Below are 26123 nucleotides of genomic sequence, written 5' to 3'. Positions count from 1 at the left end.
AATTGTTAAGAATCATATGTTCGCCAGTGCCGTGGTTTAACAGGCTAATCCTCCGCCTTGCGGCGCCGGCACCCTGGGTTCTAGTCCCGGTTGGGGTGCTGGATTCTATCCCGGTTGCCCCTCTTCCAGGCCAGCTCTCTGCTATGGCCTGGGAGTGCAGTAGAGGATGGCCCAAGTGCTTGGGCCCTGCACCCGCATGGGAGACCAGGAGAAGCACCTGGCTCCTGGCTTCGGATCAGCGAGATGTGCCGGCCGCAGCGGCCATTGGAGGGTGAACCAACGGCAAAAAGGAAGACCTTTCTCTCTGTCTTTCTCTCTCTCACTGTCCACTCTGCCTGTCAAAAAAAAAAAAAAAAAGAATCATATGTTACTATAGTTTTAATGATCTGTAACTATTTTAAAATTCACCATCTATGAGTGAAATGGACATTTTTAAGATTTTCTTATTTGAAAGGCACTGTTAGAGAGAGAGAGAGAGAGAGAGGAGAGGAGGGGAGGAGAGGGGAGGGGAGGGGGGGGAGGGGAGGGGAGGGGAAGACAGAGATATTCTATCCTCTGGAAGATCCCCATATGACTGCAATGGCTGGAGCTGAGCCATTCTGAAGCCAGGAGCCAGGAGTTTCATCTGGTTCTCCCACACGGGTGCAGAGGCCCAAAGACTTGGGCCATCTTCTGTTGCCTTCGCAGGCACATTAGTAGGGAGCTGGAACCAAAGTGGAGCAGCTGGGACTCAAATTGGTGCCCATATGGGATGCCAGCACTGCACAGAGGCTTTACCTGCTATACCACAGCACTGGCCCAGTGGACATCTTTTCCTCTGATTATTGTTTATAGCCCTTGCCTATACTCTTGCAGAACTATGGTCTTTTTACTTTTTATATGTTGAACTCTTTATTTAGTGGAATACTGAGCCTTTGACTGACTATAATGTAAATTAAAAATATCATCTGGACCCGATGCTGTGGCGTAGTGGGTAAAGCTGTCACCTGCAGTGCCGGCATCCCATATGGGCACCAGTTTGAGTCCCGGCTGCTCCTCTTCACATCCAGCACTCTACTGTGGCCTGGGAAAGCAGTACAAGATAGACCAAGTCCTTGGGCCCCTGCCCCCATGCGAGAGACCCTGGAAGAGGCTCCTGGCTTTGGATCGGCACAGCTCCAGCTATTGTGGCCATCTGGGGAGTGAACCAGTGGATGGAAGACCTCTCTTACTGCCTCTCTGTAACTCTGTCTTTCAAATAAATAAATATAACTTTAAAAAATGTTATCTCAAATTTCTTTTTTTTTTTTTTTTTGAATTTGGAAAAAATCCCTACTTGAGGCTGACATTGTGACATAGGAGGTTAAGCCACCGCCTGCCATGCTGGCATCCCATATGGGTGCTGGTTTGATACTCGGCTGTTCCACTTTGGTTCCAGCTCCCTGCTAATGTGCCTGGGAAGGCAGTAGAAGATGGCCCAAATGGGCCCCTGCCACCCACATGGGAGACCCAGAAGAAGTTCTTGGCTCTTGGCTTCTGCCTGGCCCAGCCTTGGCTATTATGCTCATTTGGGAAGTGAACCAGCAGATGGAAAATTAGTCTCTCTCTGTAATTCTGCCTTCCAAATCAATCAATCAATCAATCAATCAATCTTTGTGGAAAAAGAGCTCTGACACTCTTTCTCTTTGTGTCTCTAGCACTTGACACTATGCCTGGCCCTTAGAAGGTGCCTACTGTTGTTGAGTAATATGATCAGGGAAGGCCAGTGTTGGATATGTCCTCTACTAGTCTCTTTGCTCTGGTGTAGCCTGCCTCAGTCCAAAATCCCAGCTGTAGGCTGAATGAACTTTCAAAACTATAAACTCTTGGTTATTCCATTGCTCTGCTTAAAATGTCTCCATGTCTCCATAACTTTCAAGATGAAGCCCTTACTATGATCCCAGTGGACCTTCAAGCCCTGGTGTCTACAGTCTCGCTAGAAACACTTTCCACCTTCGTACTTACATTCACTCATTCGAAGCTTTATTTACTCATACAACAAATCTGATATTTATTTAATAATTATCGTGTTCTAGGTCCTGCTCCAGATGCTGAGGATTTGTATAATAAACAACAATTTCTGCCTCACAGGGCTTAGAGTTGAAAAAGAGAGAGACAGACACACAACGTATAACTGCTACCGTGACTGAAACTAAAGTATGGGGTCCGCAAAGGGCGTTGCTCTCAGTCTGCCATGTCCTTCCATGCCTACTGGCTCCAGCCAAAAGGCACATTTCCATAGGAGCCCTGCTGCTGACTGAGTTCATTTACAAATGCTCTTTTCAGTTCCTATCTCTCCTTTACTGGCTGTCTTCATCTCTCTCTTTTTCTCTGCCTTTCAAATAAAACTAAATAAATTAATTTTAAGAAGCTATGGAAAATGCCTGTTATGGAAAAACAATGCAAACTATGCATCATTTTTTTAAGTTGCACCAAAATAAGCTGATCTTTTAATTATATTTTCCAAGATCTTTTGAAGTACCCTGGTCTATTTACTAGTAGGCTCTGTGGATGCAACTTGAATTTGTCCATGGTACCATTAATGGATTGATCTTTAAAACCATGCACTGTATTGTTTTCTGGCTAAGGCCATGGGCAGCAGGTCAGGCCTCTGTCTTGTAGCTGGCTTTGTGCCTGGAAGGGGAGGCAGAGAACTAGGGTTAGGAAGAGCCTTGCGTTACAAGAACAGTAAAGGGACATCTTCTCTGACTCCTGAAGGCAGCCTGTGCAGCTTCTTGTGAGAGCCGGACAGTGGCAGCCCCTCCAAAACACAGATCAATGTAGAAAAGGGTGGAATCAGTGCCTGAAACTCAGCCTTCCCGAGTGTGGAGGAGACACCCAGGGATGCACTCTTTTCTGGTCTGGGTGTTGGAAACAACTGTCTAAGACGATTAGAGTGAAGTGATTATTTTTTTTTTTTTTTAAATCATGAGATTTATTTTAAGAGCCAATGGAGAATTGCTGTGTGTGTAAAACCTCCGGAGAACAATCTAATCTGACACTGTGGATTTATCTTGTTGAGTGATTTCCTTTGGGTACGGAAAGCACAGATGTGATTTTTGGAGTCCTGGAGGAAGCAGCTCCTACAGGAGTTCCCTCTGTCCTTGTTAATTAAGGGCAAGACAGGAAGCCTCAGGAGCTGTGGCCATCCTCTCTGTCGGCCTGGGACTGGTGGGGGCTGGTGGGTGATATGAAAAATGCGGCATCTCAGTCAGGTCTTAGAATCTATGAGCCATCTCCCGTTTCTTCCTGGGGAGTTGTGTGTGAGTGCAGGGGGGATGCTGTTGAAAGCAGATGGGACACCAGCTGGGGCTTCAGTGGGGGACTATACCGATTTCTCCTTCCATCTGCTTTCCTTAGCAGTAGGCTTGTCCAAAGCCCAGGGAAGCAGTAGGAGCAGGGCAGTCCTCCCTGAAGTTGGCTGGGATCAGGGGAAACAGAAGAGCACCGGCTGCTGGTGGGGGTGATTGGGGTGGGAGCGAAGGGGGTAGAGAGAGAAACACGCTCAAGATCCAGGGTAGGCCTGGGTTGGCTTCCTTGTGTGTCACTCACAAGCTGTGTTAAGTGTCACTAGCTCTGGGCAAGCTAGTTTACCTCTGTAATCACTTGATCTCATTTGTAAACTGGGTATCAATGATGTCTGCCTCCTCGGGCTGTTAAGAAGATTAAATGAGATAATACAAATGAAGTGCTTATCCTTTTGTTTGGCTCAGATGAAGAACTGCAAAGTCTGAATGTCCCGGGACAACTGCTGTAGTGTTTGGATCATCCTTCTCCTGTTCTTGTCCTCATGTGATCCTTTCCCACAATGCAACCAGAATGACCATGAAGAGCTTATCATGCCATTAGCCAGAGATTTTTCCATTGCTCTGACCTCCTCTCCTATCCCCATGCCCCTGCATTCTAACCATGCTGAAATGATTGGCTTTGCAAACAGGCTCAGTACAGACCAACCAACCTTGGCTCTTACTCTTGCCACCCCCACGCCTCACAAGCTTTGCCTTTTGCCTTTGAACTTTGCAGGACCGGCTTATTTTGGCAGTTGACTCCAAACTGAAAGAAGCTTCCCATTTGCCACTGCCTCTCATGCCACCCTGCTTTATTTTCATCACTAACTCAAAATACTCTGTTTATTCATTTTTCCTAGTTAGTGGTATATATCCTATATTCCCCTAAAGTGGTAGGTGCTTAAGAAGTGTTGGTTGAATAAATGGAAGAACAAATGTGCCTTGTCCTGCTCATTCCATCTTCTCCTTTCTCCAAAGTCTAGCTCAAGTCTAAACTCGACTATGAGGCCATTTCTAACTATTGTGATTTTTTTAGGGATCTCTTTCTCCTATGAGTCCAGAAGACACTGGGGTTGTGTCCCCCCATTTCCCTCTTGGCCCATGTCTTCAAATATAGTTGATGATGCCTCTTCTCTGCTATTTTCACAATTCTGGAACACAGAGAAAGAAAAAAGTCTCCAAATTATAATGAAGGCACCAGCATGAAAATAAGAAATATTGGTATGTGGGATACAGAGTTGTACTTGGATACAACTTGTATACTAGGATAGCCTTCCCCTCCCCAAATTCATTAAGCCTGTATTACATTATCTGTCATCTATTTCAGATTTTAATAAGATGAAAGAAAGGACTTTGGCTTTCCACTGTTGGCAAAATCCAAAAACAAAACAAACAAAAACCAAAAAAATCCTCAATTTATTTTTAACATTAATGGATAAAGCTCTAATTTTTAAAATCATTAAGCATGTTACTGGCTATTTTATCTTATTTTATTTTTGACAGGCAGAGTGGATAGTGAGAGAGAGAGAGACAGAGAGAAAGGTCTTCCTTCCGTTGGTTCACCCTCCAATGGCTGCCGCGGCCAGCGCGCTGCAGCCGGCACATCACGCTGATCTGAAGGTAGGAGCCAGGTACTTATCCTGGTCTCCCATGGGGTGCAGGGCCCAAGGACTTGGGCCATCCTCCACTGCACTCCCGGGCCATAGCAGAGAGCTGGCCTGGAAGAGGGGCAACCGGGATAGAATCCGGCGCCCCGACCGGGACTAGAACCCGGTGTGCCGGCGCCGCAGGAGGAGGATTAGCCTGTTGAGCCACGGCGCCGGCCTGGCTGTTTGTTTTTTAAAGATTTATTTATTTATTTGAAAGTCAGAGTTACACAGAGAGAGAAGGAGAGGCAGAGAGAGAGAGAGAGGTTTTCCATCCGCTGGTTCACTTCCCAGTTGGCCACAACGGCTGGAGCTGCACTGATCTGAAGCCAGGAGCCAAGAGCCTCTTCCAGGATCTCCCGCATGGGTGCAGGGGCCCAAGGACTTGGGCCATCTTCTACTGCTTTCCCAGGCCATAGCAGAGAGCTGGATCAGAAGAGGAGCAGCCAGGGCTAGAACCAGTGCCCATTTGGGATGCCGGCGCTTCAGGCCAGGGCATGAACCCTCTGCGCCACAGTGCCGGCCCTGCACTAGCTGTTATTTATTGTGGGTTTTCTCTCATGCACATACTTATCAGAACTTATATGTATATGTATGAATATATTCACACATAATCTTAAGGACACAGTCTTTGGAATCCATATTGAATGGGCAGTGCCTTTTGGCATCAATCAAGAAGGTAAAAGGGTATCATACTTTTGATGCATGAATTCTAACATAGGATCATCTTTATGTTCCTTGATGATAGCATCTTCTCTTAATATTGAATTTTAAAATTTTTTTAACTTTTATTTAATGAATATAAATTTATAAATTTCCAAAGTACAGCTTATGGATTACAGTGGCTCCCCACCCCCCATAACTTCCCTCCCACCTGCATCCCTCCCATCTCCCACTCCCTCTCCCATTCCATTCACATCAAGATTCATTTTCAATTATTTTTATATGCAGAAGATCAACTTAGTATATATTAAGTAAAGATTTCAACAGTTTGCACCCACACAGAAACACAAAGTGTAAAGTACTGTTTGAGTACTAGTTATAGCATTAATTCACATTGTACAACACATTAAGGACAGAGATCTTACATGAGGAGTAAGTGCACAGTGACTCCTGTTGTTGACTTAAGAAATTGACACTCTTGTTTATGGTGTCAGTAATCACCCTAGGCTCTTGTTATGAGTTGCCAAGGCTATGGAAGCCTTTTGAGTTCGCCGACTCCAATCTTAGGTCATGGTCAAAGTGGAAGTTCTCTCCTCCCTTCAGAGAAAGGTACCTCCTTCTTTGATGGCCCGTTCTTTCCACTTGGATCTCACTCGCAGAGATCTTTCATTTAAGTTTTTTGTTTCTTTCTTTCTTTTTTTTTTGGCCAGAGTGTCTAGGCTTTCCATGCCTAAAATACTCTCATGGGCTCTTCAATCAGATCTGAATGCCATAAGGGCTGATTATGAGGCCAGAGTGCTGTTTAGGACATCTGCCATTCTATGAGTCTGCTGTGTATCCCACTTCCCATGTTGGATCGTTCTCTCCTTTTTAATTCTATCAGTTAGTATTAGCAGACACTAGTTTGTCATTCCTCTAATGTTGAATTTTGACAACATTTATTTAGAGTTCAGGTATACATTCACATATATCAGTCTATAGTTTTATTTATTTCCTCTCTGTCAGATTTTGGCATCAGTTTTACTTTGACTTTATATAAATAATTGGAGACTTCTTTTTCTATATTGCAGAAGTGTGGACTAATGGCTATTATTAAATAGATACTATGAAAAGTTTTAAAGTCATGATCCACAATGCCATTGATACCTGGCCTGTTTTCACACTTTCAAAAAGAATTATTTACTTTATTTGAAAGATGGAGTGACTGAGAGAGGGAGAGACAGAGAGAAATGCTCACAACAGTCAAGGCTATGCCAAATCATAGCCAGGATCCCAGAACTCCATCTACATCTCCCCATAGGTGGCAAGGACCAAAGCACATTAGCAGGAAGCTGGATCAGAAGCTTGGAGCGTCCAGGACTTGAGCCAAATCTGCGATATGGGATGCAGGTGCCCCAGGCTGCAGCTTAACCAGCTGCGACACAATACCCACTACCTCAAACTTAATTTTAACAACTTCCCTGTTTAATTTTCTGGCCATTTCTAATTTTTTTTCATTTGTTTGCCTTGAGTTTTCTAGGTATAAAATATTGCTATCCACAAATAAGATAGTTTTGTTGCTCTATAATATATACCTATATTTTATATTCTTTTAAAATTCTAACAATATTTATTATAATCAGAAAAAAGTCAACATAATTTTGTAAACCAAGAAAAAGACTACTGTTTCACATTTTGTGAAGTCTGACAAAATATCAAATAAGATATTGAAGTTCTTATTGAGTGTAACTGGAAATAATTCATCAAGCCAACAAGCCAACCATATGTCCATCCATTCATCCATCTTTCCTTCTTTTGATCCATCCAATAAATGTTTACTGCTTGCTTGTTTCACGCTATGGATCCTTGCAAGTACAATAAGAAAAACTTAAAGATTTGAAAGATAGATGATAGATAGAGATATAGATGAGGAATAAAAACACAAATAAACAACTATAATAATATATAAAGAAACGTACATGGGGCTATAGAAGCACACAAATAGGAGCATCTAAACAAGTCTTGGACCGCTGGAGGAAAGTGACATCTAAAGAGATTTCTGAAGGAAGTATCTGGATAAAAGAAAACAAGTCTCAATAAATGCATTGTGTTGTTTAGTTGCTTTGAGATTCTGGTGTGTAAGCCTGTCAAAAGTGTTAGTCACTGGTTCTTCCAAAATCCTCATGGTTCTCAAGCTTTTCCTTTTGCCTTTGCAGCCCAGGGAGCCAGCAGTACACTGGAAAATCCTGCCCTGGATACAAGTCTGCTGGAGGAGTTCTTGGGCAATGATTTTGATTTGGGGGCTCTGTAAGTAATGACAGTGCTGCTCTCTGTTTGAGGTTTTAAAATTGGATAATTAAATAATAATTTTATTGAATAATTTACTGAGCCAGGAAGTTATTCGTTTTTTATTTTCCAAAAGTGCTGGGGTAACATTGGCATCATTTCCATTATAAATCTTGGGCAGATTTCACCAGTGAAGCCACCTGGGCCTGGGGTTCCTTTTGTGGGCAGTTCCCCTTGCCTGCCCTCCTTCTCCCAACACAAATTCAATGTCTTTAAAATATATGGGACTCGGGCTGGCGCTGTGGCGTAGCAGGTAAATACGCTGTATGCAGTGTCGGCATCCCATATGGGCGCCACTTCTAGTCCTGACTGCTCCTCTTCCCATCCAGCTCTCTGCTATGTCCTGGGAAAGCAATAGAACATGGCACAAGTGCTTGCACCCCTGCACCCATGTGGGAGACCCAGAAGAAACTCCTGGCTCCTGGCTTTGGATTGGCGCAGCTCCAAACATTGTGGCCATCTGGGGAGTGAACCAATGGATGGAAGACCTCTCTCTCTCTCTCTCTGCCTCTCCTTCTCTCTCTGTGTGACTCTGACTTCCAAATAAATAAATAAATCTTTAAAAAGTAAATAAATAAATAAATAAAATATATGGGACTGTTCAGGTTATTGGTAGCTCTCAGCTGAGGCAGTTGTATCATTTAAAAAAAATTTTTTTTAAAGAGCTGGGGCGATTCAAAGCCAGGAGCCAAGAGCTTCTTCTGGATCTTCCGTGAGGGTACAGGGACTCAAGCACAACTGTCTTCCTAGGTCTTAGCAGAGAGCTGGATCAGAATAACTGGATCAGCATATGGGCTGCCGGTGCTGATGTCTTTGATCAACAGTTCATTCCTTTTTATTGCTAAGAAAGACTGTTTTGAATTATTATAACACAATATATCTGTTCACCTTTTTTAACAATATTTGGGCACTTCCATTTTTGGCAATTATGAATAATGTTTTATAAAAATGTACAGATTTTTTTTGTGTGATGAAGAGTTTTAACTTCTCTAGGGTAAATACTTAAGGACTTCTGGATCATATTGTAAATTTAATTGTAGATATCAAATTCTCTAGAGTGACCGTATCATTTTATATTACCACTAGCTGTAGATACCAAGTTGCTTCACTTCATAATGAATTTTTAGAATTTTTATTATAGCCATTCTAACAGGTTTGTAGTCATATTCCATTGTGTTTTAATTTGCATTTTTCTAGTGACTAATGAATTTGGGCATCATTTCATGTACTTGTTTGCCATTCAGATGTTTTCCTTGGTGAAGTATCTGTTCAAATCGTTTGCAATTTTTAAATATTGGGATTATTTTCTTATCTTTGGGTTAGAAAAATGTTTAAATATTCTGGATATTAGAACTTTGTTAGACATGTGATTAGTGAATATTTCTCCCAGTCTCTAACTTATGTTTCCATTTTCTTCACAGTGTCTTTCTCAGAGAAAAAGTTTTACTTTTGATGATGTCCAGTTTGTAGAATTTTCTGATTTTTTGTAGGGTTTTATGATATGTGTTTTATACCTAAAAAAATACAGATTTTGTCTAATGCAAGTTTCCAGAGATTTTCACCTGTTTTTTTTTTTTTTTCCTGAAAGCCTTGGAGTTTTACATTGCACCTTTAGATTTATAATGCATTTTGAATTAATTTTTACATAAGAATTGAGACACAGGTCAAGATTAATTTCTTTGTGTATCAATGTCCAATTATTCTAGAATCATTTATTGAACAGCCTTTCTCCATTGAATTGTTTTTAAAAAGCATTTGAGCATACTCATATTAGTTTATTTCTAGCATTTTATTCTATTCTGTTGATCTATGTGTCTATCATCTTGCCAATATCACATTTTTTTTGATTATTGTACTTTTAGCATAAGCCCTAAAATTATATAGTATAAATTTTCCAAATTGTTTTCTTTTTCAAAATTATTTTGGCTTTGCTGGCTTCTTTGATATCTCACATACATATAAGAATCAACTTGTTGATGACCAAACAACTCTACTGGATTTAGATTAGGATTATATTATGTCTAGAGATCTTTTAGGGGAGAATTGCCATCTTATCAAAACTGCTTCATGAACGTGATATACCTCTCTGTTTATGTAGACCTTCTTTGATTTCTTCATTAGTATTTTACAATTTTTAACAAATAGATTTTGTACATATTTTGTTATATTTATATCTAAGTATTTCATATTTCCATTTGTAAAAGGTTTAAAAATTAAGCTTCTAGCTACCCATCGCAAGTATATAGAAATACTACCAATACTGTCAGTGGAATTGGGTACTACAATCCTATTAAAGGCATTTATTGGATCTAAGAGCTTTCTTAGGGGTTATATTTCTTGAGATTTTTCTATGATGGCAATATCATCTGCAAATTGAGGTACTTGTATGTCTTTCTTTCCACACTGTGTACCCTTTGACCCCTTTTCCTGCCTTATTGAACTGAGTATAATGTTAATAGAAAAGTAGTGGGAGTAGACATACTTTTCTTCTCTCTGATCTTAGAGGAAAAAATTCATTTTTTTGTCATTAGGTGTGACACTATCTGTGTTTTTTGTGATGCCTTTTGTTAGCTTGAGGAGGTTCTTTTCTACTTCTAGTTTGCTTATAATTTTTTTATAATAAATAGGTGGTGAATTTTGTCAAATGTCTTTTCTATATTTGTTGATATTATGTTTTTCCCTCTCGTCTTTTAATATGGTGGATTATTTTGCTTTATTTTGGATATTGAACTGCTTTGAGTTCCTGTGATAAACTTCAGTTTGTTGTGATGTTTTTTTTTAAACTTTATTTAATAAATATAAATTTAGAAAGTACAACTTTTGGATTATAGCGGCTTTTCCCCACATATCCTCCCTCCCACCTACAACCATCCCATCTCCCACTCCCTCTTGCATCCCATTCACATCAAGATTCATTTTCAATTATCTTTATATACAGAAGATCAACTTGGTATATACTAAGTAAAGATTTCAACAGTTTGCACCCACACAGATACACAAAGTATAGAGTACTGTTTGAGTAGTAGATTTACCCTTAATTCACATAGTACAGCTCATTAAGGACAGAGATCCTACATGGAGACCAAGTGTACAGTGATTCCCATTGTTGATTTAACAATTGACACTCTTTATTAGAGCCTCAAGTGATTTTTTTTTTTTTTTTGACAGGCAGAGTGGACAGTGAGAGAGAGAGAGACAGAGAGAAAGGTCTTCCTTTTGCCGTTGGTTCACTCTCTAATGGCTGCCGTGGCCAGCGCACTGCGACTGGCGCACTGCGCTGATCCGATGGCAGAAGCCAGGTGCTTCTCCTGGTCTCCCATGGGGTGCAGGGCCCAAGCACTTGGGCCATCCTCCACTGCACTCCCGGGCCACAGCAGAGAGCTGGCCTGGAAGAGGGGCAACCGGGACAGAATCCGGCGCCCCGACCGGGACTAGAACCCCGTGTGCTGGTGCCGCAAGGCGGAGGATTAGCCTGTTGAGCCACGGCGCCGTCCTGAGTGATGTATTTTTTAAAAATATTATTTATTTGAAAGGCAGAGCTAGTCAGAGAGAGAGAGAGAGAGAGAGAGAGAGATTGAGAGATTGATCTTCCATCTGCTGATTCACTCACCCAGATGGCCACAATAGCCAGGGCTGAGCCAGGCCGAATCCAGGAGCCAGGAGCTTCCTCCAGGTCTCCCATGTGGGTGCAGGGACCCAAGTGCTTGGGCCACCCTCCACTGCCTTCCCAGGCACATTAGCAGGGAACTGGATCAGAAATAGAGCAGTGGGGACAGGAACTGATGCCCATATGGGATGCCGGCATCTCAGGTGGAAGCTTTGCCCACTATGGTACAATGCTGGCCCTGTGATACACTTTTTAAAAAAAAATATATATTTCTAGGGCTGGCGCTGTGGATAAAGCCACTGCCTGCAGTGCCAGCATCACATAAGGGCACCGGTTCTAGTCCCAGCTGCTCCACTTCCAATCCAGCTCTCTGCTATGGCCTGGTAAAGCAGTAGAAGATGGCCCAAGTCCTGGGACCCCTGTACCTACGTGGGAGACCTGGAGGAAGCTCCTGACTCCTGGATTTGGATCAGCGCAGTTCCAGCCATTGTGGTCATTTGGGGAGTGAACCAGCAGCTGGAAGACCTCTCTTTCTAATCTTTCTCTCTCTGCCTCTGCCTCTTTAACTCTGCTTTTCAAATAAATAAATGAATATTTAAAAAATATATATATATATTGCTGGGTCAGGCTTCCGTTGCAGCAGTTCAGTCCCCAGTTGGGATGTCCACAACCCATACTGGAGTGCCTGGTTCAAGTCTGGATTCTCCACTTCTGATCTAGCTTGCTGCTAATGTGCATCCTGGGAGGTAGCAGATTACTGCTCAAGTACTTAGATGCCTGCTACCCACGCGGGAGAGCCAGCTTGAGTTCCACTCCTGGATTTGGCCTGGGCCGGTCCCATCTTTCTGTTTCTCTGTCTCTCTGCATTTTAAACCAAATGAAAATAAATTTGCTAAAATTTTATTGAGGTTTTTACATCTCTATTCATGAAAATATTGGTCTGAAGTTTTTTTATCCTGAATTTTTTTGGCTTTGATATCAGGATAATTATAGCTTCCTAAAATTAATTGGAAAGCATTCCCTACTCTTGAATTCTCTCAATGAAAATTATGGAGCTGGATTTATTTCTTCCTAAAAAGTTTAGTAGAATTCTCTAGTAAAACCATCTGTGCTTGTAGTTTGCCATTTTGGAAGATCTTAACCATAAATTAACTTAGTAGATTCAGGATTATTAATGTTATTTCTTTCCACTTATGTGAGTTTTAGTAGGGTTTTTTTTTTTTTTTGCTTTGTTTTGTTTGTTTTTGTTTTTTGTCCCAAAGAATCAGACTGTTTCATCAAATTGTCAAATTTTTGGCCGTAGAGTTTTTGGTAGGATTCTTTATTACTCAATTAATCTCTGAAGACTGTAGTGATATTCTGTTGTTGGTTCTTCATATTGATAATTTGTTTTCTGCCTCTCTTTTTAAAATTAATCTAGTTAGATATTTATGAATTTTGGTCTTTTCAGTTAAGTAACCTTTGATTTCATTTACTTTCTCTATTGTGTTTTGTTTTTAATGTCACTGATATCTGGTCTTATTTTTGTTATCATCTTTTTTCTGCTTGCTTTTGGTTTAATTTGCTCTTCTTTTTTCTAGTGGCTTAAGGGAGAAGCTTAGTTCTTTACTTGAGACCATTCTTTGTTTTCTAATTTAAACATTCAGTGCAATACATTTCCCTCTCCTTATGGTTTCAGCTGCATCCCTCGGTGTTTGGTATGACTAGAATGCAGCTACAAACATTTAAAACTCTGTGTAATATTTGGTTTTCAAATTCATATACATGTGAAAGAACTTACAAAGAAGAAAAATAGCCTATTATATTTATTCAAGCCTTTGTCATCATTGTTGGTCTTATTTCATATCTAGAATTATTTTTCTTCCACTGTAAGAATCCTCTTTATAGAAGACTTGTTGGTGTTGGATTCTCTTGTCTTTTCTCCACTGAAAATGTTTTTAGTTTACTTTCACTCTTAAAGGATCTTTTTGTTGGATAAGGAATCCTAGTGGATAAATTTTTTTTCTCCTTAAGAGCTCTTTGAAAAGATTAATTCAGTATCTTTTGGCTTCTGTGGTTTCTGATGACAACAGATTTTGTTTGAATCCTTGTACCTTGTATGTAAATTGGCATTTTAAAAAAATCTTTGACTTTCGCCCATTTGATTGTGATGCATTTGGATATGAGCATGGTTTTCTTTGAAATTATAGTATTTGAGATTCACTCAACTTTTTGAAAGTGTAAAATTAGGCTTTTCACCGTGTCTGGGAAGTTTCCAGTCATTATTTCTTCACATTTGTTTTTCTGTACCAGTGCTTTTCTTCTTCTAGGACTCCAACAATAAAAGATGGTAGGACTTTTGAAATGCACACAGGGCACCGTGGCTCAATAGGCTAATCCTCTGCCTTGCGGCGCTGGCACACCGGGTTCTAGTCCCGGTGGGGGTGCCAGATTCTGTCCCGGTTGCCCCTCTTCCAGGCCAGCTCTCTGCTGTGGCCCGGGAGTGCAGTGGAGGATGGCCCATGTGCTTGGGCCCTGCACCCGCATGGGAGACCAGGAGAAGCACCTGGCTCCTGCCTTCAGATCAGCACAGTGCGCCCGCTGCAGTGTTCCGGCCGTGGCGGCCATTGGAGTGTGAACCAACGGCAAAAGGAAGACCTTTCTCTCTGTCTCTCTCACTGTCCACTCTGCCTGTCAAAAATAAAAAATAAAAATAAAAACATAAATAATAATAAAAAAAAAAGAAATGCACACAGGTCCCCAAAGCTCAGTTCATCTTATCAGTCCTCTCTCTGTTGTTCAGATTGGATAATTTCTACTGATCTGTCTTCAAGATCACACACCCTCCTCTGTCATTATCACCTTCATTCTTTTGTTGATCCCACTTTTGCATTCCCTGCCCTACTGAAACAGACAGTGGAACCGGGCCTGAACCTTAATAGTGGTAGGGAAGCCCATTTGTAGGTCTTTCTTGTGTCTGGCTCTTAGTGCTGTTTGTCAACAGAAACATCTTTGCCCAACAGACTAGTGGAAAGTGTGTAAGTCAAACACATGCACACACACACATGCATGCACACGAAAGGGAGAGGAGAGAAGCAGAGATACTCAACGGCTGAGATTGTGTAACACACACACACACACAAGGAAGGGGAGAGGAGAGAGGTAGAGGTGCTCAACGGCTAAGATTGTATAAGACACACACACACACACACATGCGTGAAAGGAAGGGGAGAGGAGAGAGGCAGAGATGCTCAACGGCTGAGCCCATGCTCAGAGCTGGTTGTTCTGCTCCAGGCACTGCATGGGCTGAACCCAGACACTAATTGCTCTGTGTCTGCCTGTCACAGTCCCCTCATTCGATCCAAGCAACTGGGATGAATTATGGACAATGGGGATATTCTTATTTTCTGCCAAAAGTTCTCCAGTCTCTTTCCCCTAAGTGTCTTCATAAGAGAAGGTACAGCTGATTCCATCAGAGTTCTGTTTAATCGTGTGGGCCAATTTATAATCAGCAGAAAAGCCTTTACCTGGGAGGTCTGACATCTGTCTTATAGTCTTCGTCTCCACGATGATAATAATAGTCCTTCGTACAGGACCAGAGATACCCACCCACAGCCTTCCCCACTGCACTTGAGATTTAGGCCTGCTTTGCCCAATGGGATTCAGTTCCTGTCTTTGTGGAGGAGGGGGTTGGGAGATGGATTGTAGGTGAGGAAGAAAAGAAACACTATTGAGCATTTGCTAACCTTGGGCATTATTCTTTGACGTTTACACATTCAGTTATTTAGCCACAGATCTGATGCTACATGGCTCATTGGTTGGAACTCTGCCAAAGTAGTAGGACATTATCAACATCTTGCAGACAAGGAGATGGAGGTGCAGAGATTCAGTAACCATCCATAGGTCAGTAAGAGGCCAGGCTGAGATTAACATCGACCTGGCTGAACATCGTGTGTCCTTTCTCCTACATGCTGTACTATAGCGTGTTTTTGAGGAATGTGAACTTCAGGGGAACATGTGGTAAGTGCCTAAAATTATCAACCAAAAGGTGTGGCTCAGAAAAGATCAAAGCCACAGTTTTGTGAAGACTATCAGAGTTCAGGTTCACTAAAAAAACGTCCTGTGATCAGATAACCTGTTATTACTCGATAAAACATGCAGTTAACTGGAGCTGCAATAAAAATCTGGCCGGGAACAAACAGGCAGAGGTCCAGTCCGTGACCGCAGGGGCAGAGGACTGGCACAGTGATTATTACTCCATCTGTGCGAGCTGCTCAGCTACTCCAAGCTTTGCATTTTTCTAAGACCTGGGCTCTTTGTGCAAGTTAGTTGTATCTGTCCCATTAGCCTGGGGATGTGAATTTTTTTTTTTGCCTGGGGTAGCAGAGTTGAGATTCAGACCTGGGTTTACTAAAATTCCAAGTTACTTCTCTGCTAACTTGCTTCTAGATTGCGCCTTTATAAAATGTCAATGACAGCCCTGCCTAAAGGGGTCACCACGCTTCAAAACAGCTAGGAGCAGGTTTGAGTCTCCTGGCACATTTTAGATCTGAAATAAATATATATATACACACATATATACATATATATAATAAATATATTATATATATGCATATATAATAAATATATATGTTTAAAGGTTTATTTATTTATTTGAAAGAGTTACACAGAGAGAGAAGGAGAGGCACAGAGAGAGAGAGAGAGATCGATCTTCTATCCGCTGGTTCACTCCCCAACTAGCCGCATGGTCGGAGCTGTGCTGATCCAAAGCCAGGAGCTTCTTCCAGGTCTCCCACACTGGTGCAGGGGCCCAAGCACTTGGCCACCTTCTATTGCTTTCCCAGGCCATAGCAGAGAGCTGGGACTCAAACCGGCACCCATATGGGATGCCTGCACTGCAGGTGGTGGCTTTACCTGCTATGCCACAGTGCCGGCCCCTAGATCTCAAATATATTTTTTTTAAATGGAATTATTGACCCTGCAAAGCAAATTTCCCTAAATACTTTAAAGAAAACTTGTCCTAGGAGATGTGGGGATAAAAACCAAAAATTCCACGATCAGTCGTTAAGCTTGGACTCATTGGCGTAAACCAGACTAAGTGAGCATCTTCACTGCAGGACTTCCCGGAGCCTTTGCTGTGCTAAGGCCCGACTGGGAAAAGGGAGTGGCATACAGCGTTTCTTACAGTTACTTGGCCAAGGACTCCTTTAGGGCGGCGTGGACTCATGTCTGAGCTTTGGGATTTGTTGCTCAGGATTTCATCATTTTTCCTTAGCAAATCTCTTTCTCATCTTTCTGGGGCCAGTTCTGTTAGCGTGTGAAGGGCTCTGCAAATTGCTCTTAACCCTTTGTTTCCTTGTGTAGCAGAGATCGGGGCAGCCATCTGCCCAGGAGGAGCAGGTTGAGGTCCTCTTTGACTGCCTCTGTTAGCCAGCCAGTTACCTACTGGGTACAAAGGTGACCTGTAGGATGGGGCATCCTGGGAAATGTCCAGGTATGGTTTACTGCTTGGAGAGAAGGAGCTAAAGGTGTGGGGGACAGCATAAAAGACAAGATAAAAGACAGGGGCCAGCGCCGTGGCACTGTGGGTTAATCCTCCGCCTGCGGTGCCGGCATCCCATATGGGCGCTGGTTCTAGTCCTGGCTGCTCCCCTTACAATCCAGCTCTCTGCTATGGCCTGGGAAAGCAGTAGAAGATGGCCCAAGTGCTTGGGGCCCTGCACCCATGTGGGAGACCTGGATGCAGTACCAGGATCCTGGCTTACGTTTGGCCTAGCCCTGGCCTAGCCCTGGCCTATGCAGGTACTTGGGGAGTGAACCAGTGGATGGAAGCTCGCTCTCTTTCTCTCTCTCTCTCCCACCCACCCTGTCACTGTAACTTTCAAATAAATGAATTTTTTTTTTAAAAAAGCATCATGAAATTAAAAAGAGACATTTATTTTGCTGCAAAAAATTGTTTGAAATGCATTCACATGTGAGGCCTTCAAAAAGTTCATGGAAAACATGTATTATAAAAGAACTACCCATGGTGCCTGGTGTCTACTTTATGGGAATTCTTTGTCACAGAAGACAAATTCAGAGCACAAAGGCCAAAAAGAGTGTAATGTGCCTTTCTGGTGACTCTGAGAAGGGAGGAGTTTGTAACACAGGAGCAATCCTAAACAACCGTGTTTTTCTTGCAGTTAATCATCGGTCTTGTTTTCACAGTTTGCTTAGTTTTAATTCCTTCAAATTCTCTGAGAAGAACTTTGAAAGTCCTGTAAACATATTTAGATGCATTGAGTGTGGGAGGGTGTAAAATATTATGAAATAATGAAGCAGTCCTGCTGAAGTTTGGAAGGAGATGTAAAATGTAAGGAAGGCACTTAAAGATTAAAAGCTATCATTTTAAAACTGCCAGCACATGTTGTTGTCACTCAGTACAGGAGCCTCTGGCTCTGCCTGCTGGATGGAGCCTGCTTTCCTGTCTATAATCTGTGCCATATTTCTTGAGTGAATTAGTCATTCACTGGTGATTTCCAGTTTTTTACTAACGTTATTGAATTCATTGGTGCCTCTCCTGTATGAGTAACTAAACAAACACCTAGAGCCCTGAATGTAGAGTAGTGGGATCACAGAGCCAATTGCAAATACAACTTGAGTCCAGCACTTCCAGTGGGACTCACTTTTCAATACTTCCAGATATTTCTGCCACCCTCTACCTAAATGATATTTTCATATTGCTGTTCTTACTTCATGCATTTGAAGAACTCCATATCCTCTTGCAGGAGGATTTAATTTTCTTATACCACATCCACATCTTTTTTTTTTTTTTTTTTGACAGGCAGAGTGGATAGAGAGAGAGACAGAGAGAAAGGTCTTCCTTTTTGCCACTGGTTCACCCTCCAATGGCCGCTGCGGCTGGCGCATCTTGCTGATCCGAAGCCAGGAGCCAGGTGCTTCTCCTGGTCTCCCATGCGGGTGCAGGGCCCAAGCACTTGGGCCATCCTCCACTGCCTTCCCGGGCCATAGCAGAGAGCTGGCCTGGAAGAGGGGCAACCTCTGGCGCCCCAACCGGGACTAGAACCCAGTGTGCCGGCGCCGCAAGGCGGAGGATTAGCCTGTTAAGCCACGGCGCCAGCCCCACATCCACATCTACTTCTACTCCTAGCCTCCCAATATCAGAAAGTTGTATAAAACTCTTGGTTAGGTTAATATCTAGAGCTTACATTATTATCACATATAATTTACTATGCTTATTGTTTTTGTTTTTCTTGACTTGGTTAGGTTAATAATCAGAGCTTACACTATTTATCACTATGTGTTCACATATAATTTACTGTGCTTATTGTTTTCGTTTTTCTAGACTCATTGCCTTGTTTTCACAATTTGCTTGGCTTTGAATAGCACTGTGTGCATCCTTCCTTGAATGTTTCTGAACAGAACTGAAAGTTTTTTCTTTTTCTTTTTTGTTTTTAAAGATTTATTTATTTATTTGAAAGTCAGAGTTACACAGAGAGAGAAGAGGCAGAGAGAGAGAGAAAGGTCTTCCATCCGCTGGTTCACTCCCCAGATGGCTGCAATGGCCGGAGCTGCGCCTATCCGAAGCCAGGAGCTTCCTCCAGGTCTCCCACGCGGATGCAGGAGCCCAAGGACTTGGGCCATCTTCTACTGCTTTCCCAGGGCATAGCAGAGAGCTGGCTCAGAAGAGGAGCAGCCGGGTCTTGAACCGGCGCCCATATGGGATGCCAGCGCTTCAGGCCAGGGCGTTAACCCACTGTACCAGAGTGCTGCCCCGAAAGTTTTTTCTTTACTTCTTAAAGGCATTCTTCAGATGATCTATGTCTTACTCACTTTTTGCTTCTACCAGTTTGTTTGATCTATTTTGGATATTAATGTCCCTCCTTTGTGTCTGTACAGTTGTCTACATCTCCTTTCAGTCCTGCCATTTTTTCTTTGTGTATTTTGAAGCTCTGTTTCTAGGTAAATGAACAGTTATGAGTGCTTTGTCCTCCTGATGAAGTGGCTCTTTTATTATTGTTGAATGAGCTTCCTTGTCCGTGGTACTATTCTTTATTTGAGTTATTTTTGGCTATTATTTAGGAATCTATGTCTGCCTTCTTGTGCACATTTTCCTCTCCTTTAACTTTCAATTTATCTGAACTTTTACACATGAAGTGTTTCTTGTGGGCAACATACAGTTGGGTCTTGCTCTTTAGAAATTTCTTTTGAGTGCTTAATCCTTTAACACTCATTGTAATGGCTGATAGTGTATTTAGGCCTACTACTTTATTATTTGTCTTCTTTTGGTCCCTTCTGTTTCTTATTTTTCTGTAATTCCTTTGCTGTTTTTTTGTGTATTATTTGAATGATTTTAGAATTCCACTTATCTACTGACCTAAGATTTCCTTGCATTGTTTGACCTTTTCCATTCTACTTGGAGTTTTGGGTTACTGTTGTTTCACTTTGCCTTGAATAGAGAAACCTTCAACTCTCCAGATCCATTCATTCCCTACTCCCATCCTTTGTGCTAAAACTGTTGTAAGTCACAACTGTTAGCATGCAATACAAACTTAACAAGATCATGTCATAACTTTTGCTTTATACAGTCCTTTGCATTTCAGAGAAATTAAAAAAATAATTGGCACTCAAGTGTATGGCACTTTTGGTCCTCTTCATTCCTTCCAAAAGTTCCAGGTTCCCATCTGGAACCATTTCCCTTTAGCCCAACTAGCTGTCTTTCATGTTTCTTTTTCTTTTCTTTTTTTTTTTTTTTTTTTAAGATTTATTTTTATTTGAAAGTCAGAGTTACACACAGAGAGAGGCAGAGAGAGAGAGAGAGAGAGAGAGAGAGGTCTACCATTCGATGGTTCACTCCCCAATTGGCTGCAACTGCTGGAGCTTGCTGATCTGAAGCCAGGAGCCAGAAGATTCCTCCGGTCTCCCACGCGGGCGCAGGGGCCCAAGGACTTGGGCCATCTTCTACTGCTATCCCAGGCAATAGCAGAGAGCTGGATCAGAAGTGGAGCATCCGGGTCTCGAACCGGCACCCATATGGGATGCTGGCACTTCAGGCCAGGGCATTAACCCGCTGCACCACAGCGCCAGCCCCTGTCTTTCATGTTTCTTATTGTGCACAACTATGCACAGGTTCACCAAGTTTTTTTTATCAAAAGGTCTACTTTGCTTTCGTCCTTGATGGATATATCCACTGAATATAAAATTCTGGCTTACCAATTTTGCTTTTCAATAGCACTTTAAAGGTGTTACACTGTCTTCTGGCTCCTGGAAATTTTGATGAAAATCAGTGATTATTGAATCATCATTACCTTACAGGTAATACCTTGTTTTTATTTAGCAACTCTCAAAATCTTCTTTTGGGGTTACAGTGATTTGACTTCAATTGCCCTAGAGATGATTTCTTTGTACCAGACTTGCTTGAGACTTAGTGAGCTTAGTGAGCTTAGTGAGCTTGTTGAAATTAAACATTATATCTTTTACCAAGTTTGGGAAGTTTTTGGCTATTACATCAAAGGTCTTTAAAAGGTTCATGGGACATGCATGTGATTTAAAAAACTGCATGGATGTTAAAAATTTTTGGCACCAAAACAAACTTATCTTTAATTCCATTTTTCTTTAACTTTTTTTTGGTAGATTCCATAGGACAGAATGCTGTCCTGTTGCCCTTCATTTTTTTTTTTTTGTAAATATTTATTTATTTATTTGAAAGAGTTACACAGAGAGAGAAGGAGAGGCAGAGAGAGAGAGAGAGAGAGAGAGAGAGAGAGAGAGAGTCTTCCATCCGCTAGTTCACTCTCCAATTGGCCGCAGTGGCTGGAGCTGCACCGATCCGAAGCCAAGAGCCAGGAGCTTTTTCCAGGACTCCTATACAGGTGCAGGGGCTCAAGGACTTGGGTCATCTTCTACTGCTTTCCCAGGTCCTATATGGAGAGCTGGATGGGAAGTGGAGCAGCTGGGACTCGAACTGGCAGCCATATGGGGTGCTGGCACTGCAGGCAGTAGCTTTACCTGCTATGCCACAATGCTGGCCCCTCTTTAACTTTTTGAAGTGCCCTCATATCTTTAGTTTTTTGCTTCATTCTCTCCATAGTTTCATTTTTCCTTTTTAAAATTAGTTTTTAATATTTTCTCTTTGCTGATAATTTGTATTTTTTAATTTTTTCTAAAGATTTATTATTTTCAAAAATTTATTTGACAGGCAGAGCTACAGAGATGGAGGGAAGGAGGGAGAGAGAGAGAGAGAGAGACAGACAGACAGACAGACATATTCTATCCACTGGTTCACTCCCCGAATGGCTGCAGCAGCTGGGCTGAGCAAGGCAAAGCCAGGAGCTTCACTCGGGTCTCCCATGTGTACAGGGTCCCAAGTACTCCGATCATCTTCCCCTGCTCTCCCAGGCGTACTATCAGGAAGCTGGATTGGAGGTGGAGCAGACAGGACCAGAACAGCTGCCTATATATGGGATGCTGGGACTGCAGGCGGTGGCACAACCCTCTGCATCACAACACCAATCCCTGTTTTTAAATTCCTTACAAACACGTGTTCCTCTAAGCTGAGTCATAGCAGCTGCTTTCAGATCCTTACTTTGGGGGATGGGCATTTGGTACAGCAGTTAAGATGCTGGTCATGGGGCTGGTACTGTGGCATAGCGGGTAAAGCCACTGCTTGCAGTGCCAGCATCCCATATGGGCACCAGTTTGAGTCCTGGCTGCTGTACTTCTGATCTGGCTCTCTGCTATGGCCTGGGAAAGCAGTAGAGGATGGCCCAAGTCCTTGGACCCTGTACCCATGTGGGAAACCCAGGAGAAGCTTCTGGTTCCTGGCTCCGGATTGGTGCAGCTCCAGCTGTTGCAGCCAATTGGGGAGTGAACCAGCAGATGGAAGACCTCTCTCTCTCTCTCTCTCTCTCTCTCTCTCTCTGCTTCTCCTCTCTCTGTGTAACTCTTTCAAATAAATAAATAAATCTTAAAAAAAAAAAGTTGCTGCTCAGGACCCCTGCATCCCATGTCAGAGTGCCTGGGTTCAAGCCCCAGCTCATACCCCATTCCAGCTTCTTGCTGATGTGCAACCTGGGAAGCAGCAGTGATGGTTCAGGTAGTTGAGTCCCTGCCACTCATAGAGAAGACCTGGATTGAGTTCACACCTCCTGGCTTCAGCCCAGCCCAGTCCCAGTGGTTGTGGACATTTGGGGAGTGAAGCAGCAGATGACAGATCTCCATCTGTCTGTATGTCTGCCTTCCTTTCTAAGTAAACGTAAGTAGCTAAATAAATGTTTTACAAAGATCCTTGTCTGCTAATCCAATATCTGCATCATCTCTGGGCTGGTGTCTGTTAAATCCCTTTCCCTCTGGGTGAGGTCCCATTTTCCTAGTTATTTATTGTTGAATATTTCAAAAAATTATTTTAATGTATTTATCATTTTTATTTATTTGAAAGGCAGAAGGATACAGAGAGACAGAGGTGGACAGACAGGGAGAGATGTTCCACACACTGATTCATTCCCAAATGCCTGAAACAGCTAGGGCTAAGTCAGGCCCAAGCCTGGAGCCCAGATCTCAATCTGGGTCCCCTCCCCATCAGTGGCAAGGCCTCAAGTACTTGAGATGTCAGTGCTGTCTCCCAGGTGGGCATCAGCAGGACACTGGAATCAGAAGTGCAGCACTTGGATTTGGGCAGGCCAAGTGCACCCAGTGTGGGCATCCCAAATGGTGACTTAACAGCTACAGCACACACACACCCCTGTTGAATAATTCTCAGTTGCGTTCTGGACATCTCTCCTCTGCAGAGCATAGATACTTGTGTTTTAGAAGGCAATTACTTTGCGTAGACTCAGCTGTAAACTCTCTCTGGGGTGTAGCTAGCATTTCAGTGCAGTCCTTTTGCCTTAGGCTGTGTGTAACGAGCCCCACCCAAGGCTGGCTCAGAGACTGGAGCAGATATACACAGGATCTGCATCTGTCTTCCAAGATTCCATTTTCTTTTTCTTTTTTATTATTTTTTAAATTTTTTGACAGGCAGAGTGGACAGTGAGAGAGAGAGAGAGAGAGAGGTCTTCCTTTACCGTTGGTTCACCCTCCAATGGCTGCTGGGGCCGGCGCACCGCGCAGATCCGAAGCTAGGAGCCAGGTGCTTCTCCTGGTCTCCCATGCGGGTGCAGGGCCCAAGCACTTGGGCCATCCTCCACTGCCTTCCCGGGCCATAGCAGAGAGCTGGCCTGGAAGAGGAGCAACCGGGACTAGAACCTGGTGTGCCGGCGCCGCAAGGCGGAGGATTAGCCTATTGAGCCGCGGCGCCAGCCTCCAAGATTCCCTTTTCATTTGTCATCAGCTGTGTTTGCCCAAAGTCTGTTTTCTGGTTCTTCAGGCCAGAAGGTCTGTGGGTTTCTGTAGAAGTGTTAACCACTCTGTGGTCTCTCCTTAACCCAGGCTGAAAGCTGTGAAGAGGTAACTTACCGGGTACCATCACCTTCTTCCCAGTTCCAGTGTCTCCATGGGGGTCTCTTTTCCCTTGAGTTTAGAGTTTTCATCTGTAGGAGGCTTAGGCCTGCAAGGACGTTACCAGTTGTATCAGCAGCAAAAGGGATCTTTTGGATCCTTTGACATTCCATATTTATCTGGTTGTTTGTTCTCTGTCTTTAATATTGAAAGCTTTCTGAAAATGTCTGTTCCTACATTGTTTTTTCCTGTTTGGGAAGTTCTGAGTGCAAGCTGTTAGTCTCAAAGGACGAAGTTTGTTATAGAGGGATCAGGCAGGGACTTGCTGCTTTCTTGGTAACTTCAGAGTACCATTTTCCCCTCTGAGTACATCTGGTTTTTCTTGAGAGCAGTATTTCAGATTCCTTCTTGTGGGAAATCTGCTTAGATGCATGCAAAGCAGAGCTGAGAAAGTGTCTCACAGGTCAGCATTGAGCTTTTCTTAAATTTTATTTATGGGAAAGGCAGAGAGACAGACTGATGGGCAGAGTGACTCAGATGTCCACCACAGCCCAAGCTGGGCCAGGCTGAAGCCAGGAGCCAGGAACTCCGTTTGTTTCTCTCCTGTGGGTTGCAAGGACCCGAGTACTTGGGTCATCACTGCCTCTCAGGGTGTGCATTAGCAGGAAACTGGTAAAGCTTATGTGAGAGGTGGGGGGACAGCTCCCATCACTGGTTTACTCTCCAAATGCTCTCAACTGCTAGGGGTGGGCCAGAGCTGAAGCTGGGTGCTGGGACTATCATCCAAGTCTCCCACATGGGTGACAGGGAATCAAACACGTGGGCCATCACCACCACCTCCCAGAGTGTGCACTAGCAGGAAGCTGGAGTCAGGAGCTAGAGCTGGGAAGCGATATGGGAGGTGGGCAGCTTAACAGCCAGGCCCGCCACCTGCTGCTCGGCAGTTGAAGTTTTAATGAATCCTTCCATTTTCAGGGAGTAGCTCACCGGGTCCTTAACCGTGCTTGGAAGACCTGTGCCCCAGTTTCCTTGGTTCTCTTTTTTCTGTAGTGGATCTTTCCAACTGCCGGACTGAAGGGGGCGGTTATCCAATCACGGCGTGGGGAGGCTAACCTAAGGGTACGGCTGTTTCTTAATCAAATCTTTAACCAACTGTTTCGCTTTCAGCCCCGCCCTTGCCCCTGGCGACTCCCACGTCCAGGTACTTCTGTCGGGTTTTGTTGGACTGGATGTTTTTTCTTGGCTTCCTGCATCCCTGCCACCAGGGAATCCAGTCCACATCCACCCTGGCTCTGCCTGGCACCGTGTTATTGTAACCTGTCTGCTGTGTGCTCACACTCGATGCCCTTCTACGCTTACACCTCTTTATTCTTCCATGCTCATGGGGATGAGATTTTTGGAGAATGGTCACTGTGCTCTCTCGTCTTACTCATAGGAAATGAATAAATGATAATGAGCCCATTTGAGGAGAAAGCATAACTTTTCCAGTAAATGAAAAACACAGACTTTTCCCTTCCTCATATTATGTTGGAAACTGAACAAGATGGTTTACTCTCCAAGCCAGAGAATCAAGTGCAGAGTGTGGTGCTTATGTCAAGGGTTTCTGAAGTCTAAAGAACCCGAGGGTCTGTCTGTCTTTCTCTTTCTCTTTTCTCTTTCCTTCCTCACTTCCCTCCTCCCTTCCATCCCCCACCCCTTTCTTTTTCATTTTGTAAAACCCCTGACTCCTTCCAAAAGTTTTGGGATCCCTCAGAGCATAGATGGCAAGCTGCTGCTTTAGTGACAGCCTTTACACTACCTTAGCCCACACAGAATGCGCACCTGTCTCTCGTGTGTGGATGTTGGGAATGTCATGAAATAATGATATCATTTAAGCTGTCCTGCACATGCACGATGTCTGGAGCATGATGTTGTGGGTTTGAACACGTTGTTTGCCTTCATTTCCACGATGCTGTGAGGTGGGTGTGATCACCATCCTATTTGGTAGTGGAGAAAACGGAAGCCAGGGAGGTTAAGCACTTGTTTGTGGCTACAGCTAGGAGGTGCGAGAGCTAGGGCACCAAGCCCTGTCACTCAACCGCGCTGTGACCCTGGGATGGTCTCGTGAGCTCTGTGTGGCTCCCACCCGGAGCAGTTGGCATCAGCACAGTGGGAGCTGTGCTC

General features: G+C 43.3%; 1 protein-coding gene across 1 annotated transcript in view; it reads left to right on the top strand.

Annotated features, from left to right (window-relative positions):
- MYRFL (myelin regulatory factor like) overlaps window positions 1-26123 on the top strand; it is a 140629-nt gene that overhangs the window by 31385 nt on the left and 83121 nt on the right. The window contains exon 3 of the mRNA XM_062202075.1: window positions 7810-7900. Within this exon, the coding sequence (XP_062058059.1) occupies window positions 7810-7900 (91 nt within the window). The remainder of the gene's footprint in view (window positions 1-7809; window positions 7901-26123) is intronic.

This window comes from Lepus europaeus, chromosome 10 (genome assembly GCF_033115175.1).
Source record: "Lepus europaeus isolate LE1 chromosome 10, mLepTim1.pri, whole genome shotgun sequence".
Classification (NCBI taxonomy): Eukaryota; Metazoa; Chordata; class Mammalia; order Lagomorpha; family Leporidae; genus Lepus; species Lepus europaeus.
This window is presented reverse-complemented; position numbering and strand designations above follow the sequence as displayed.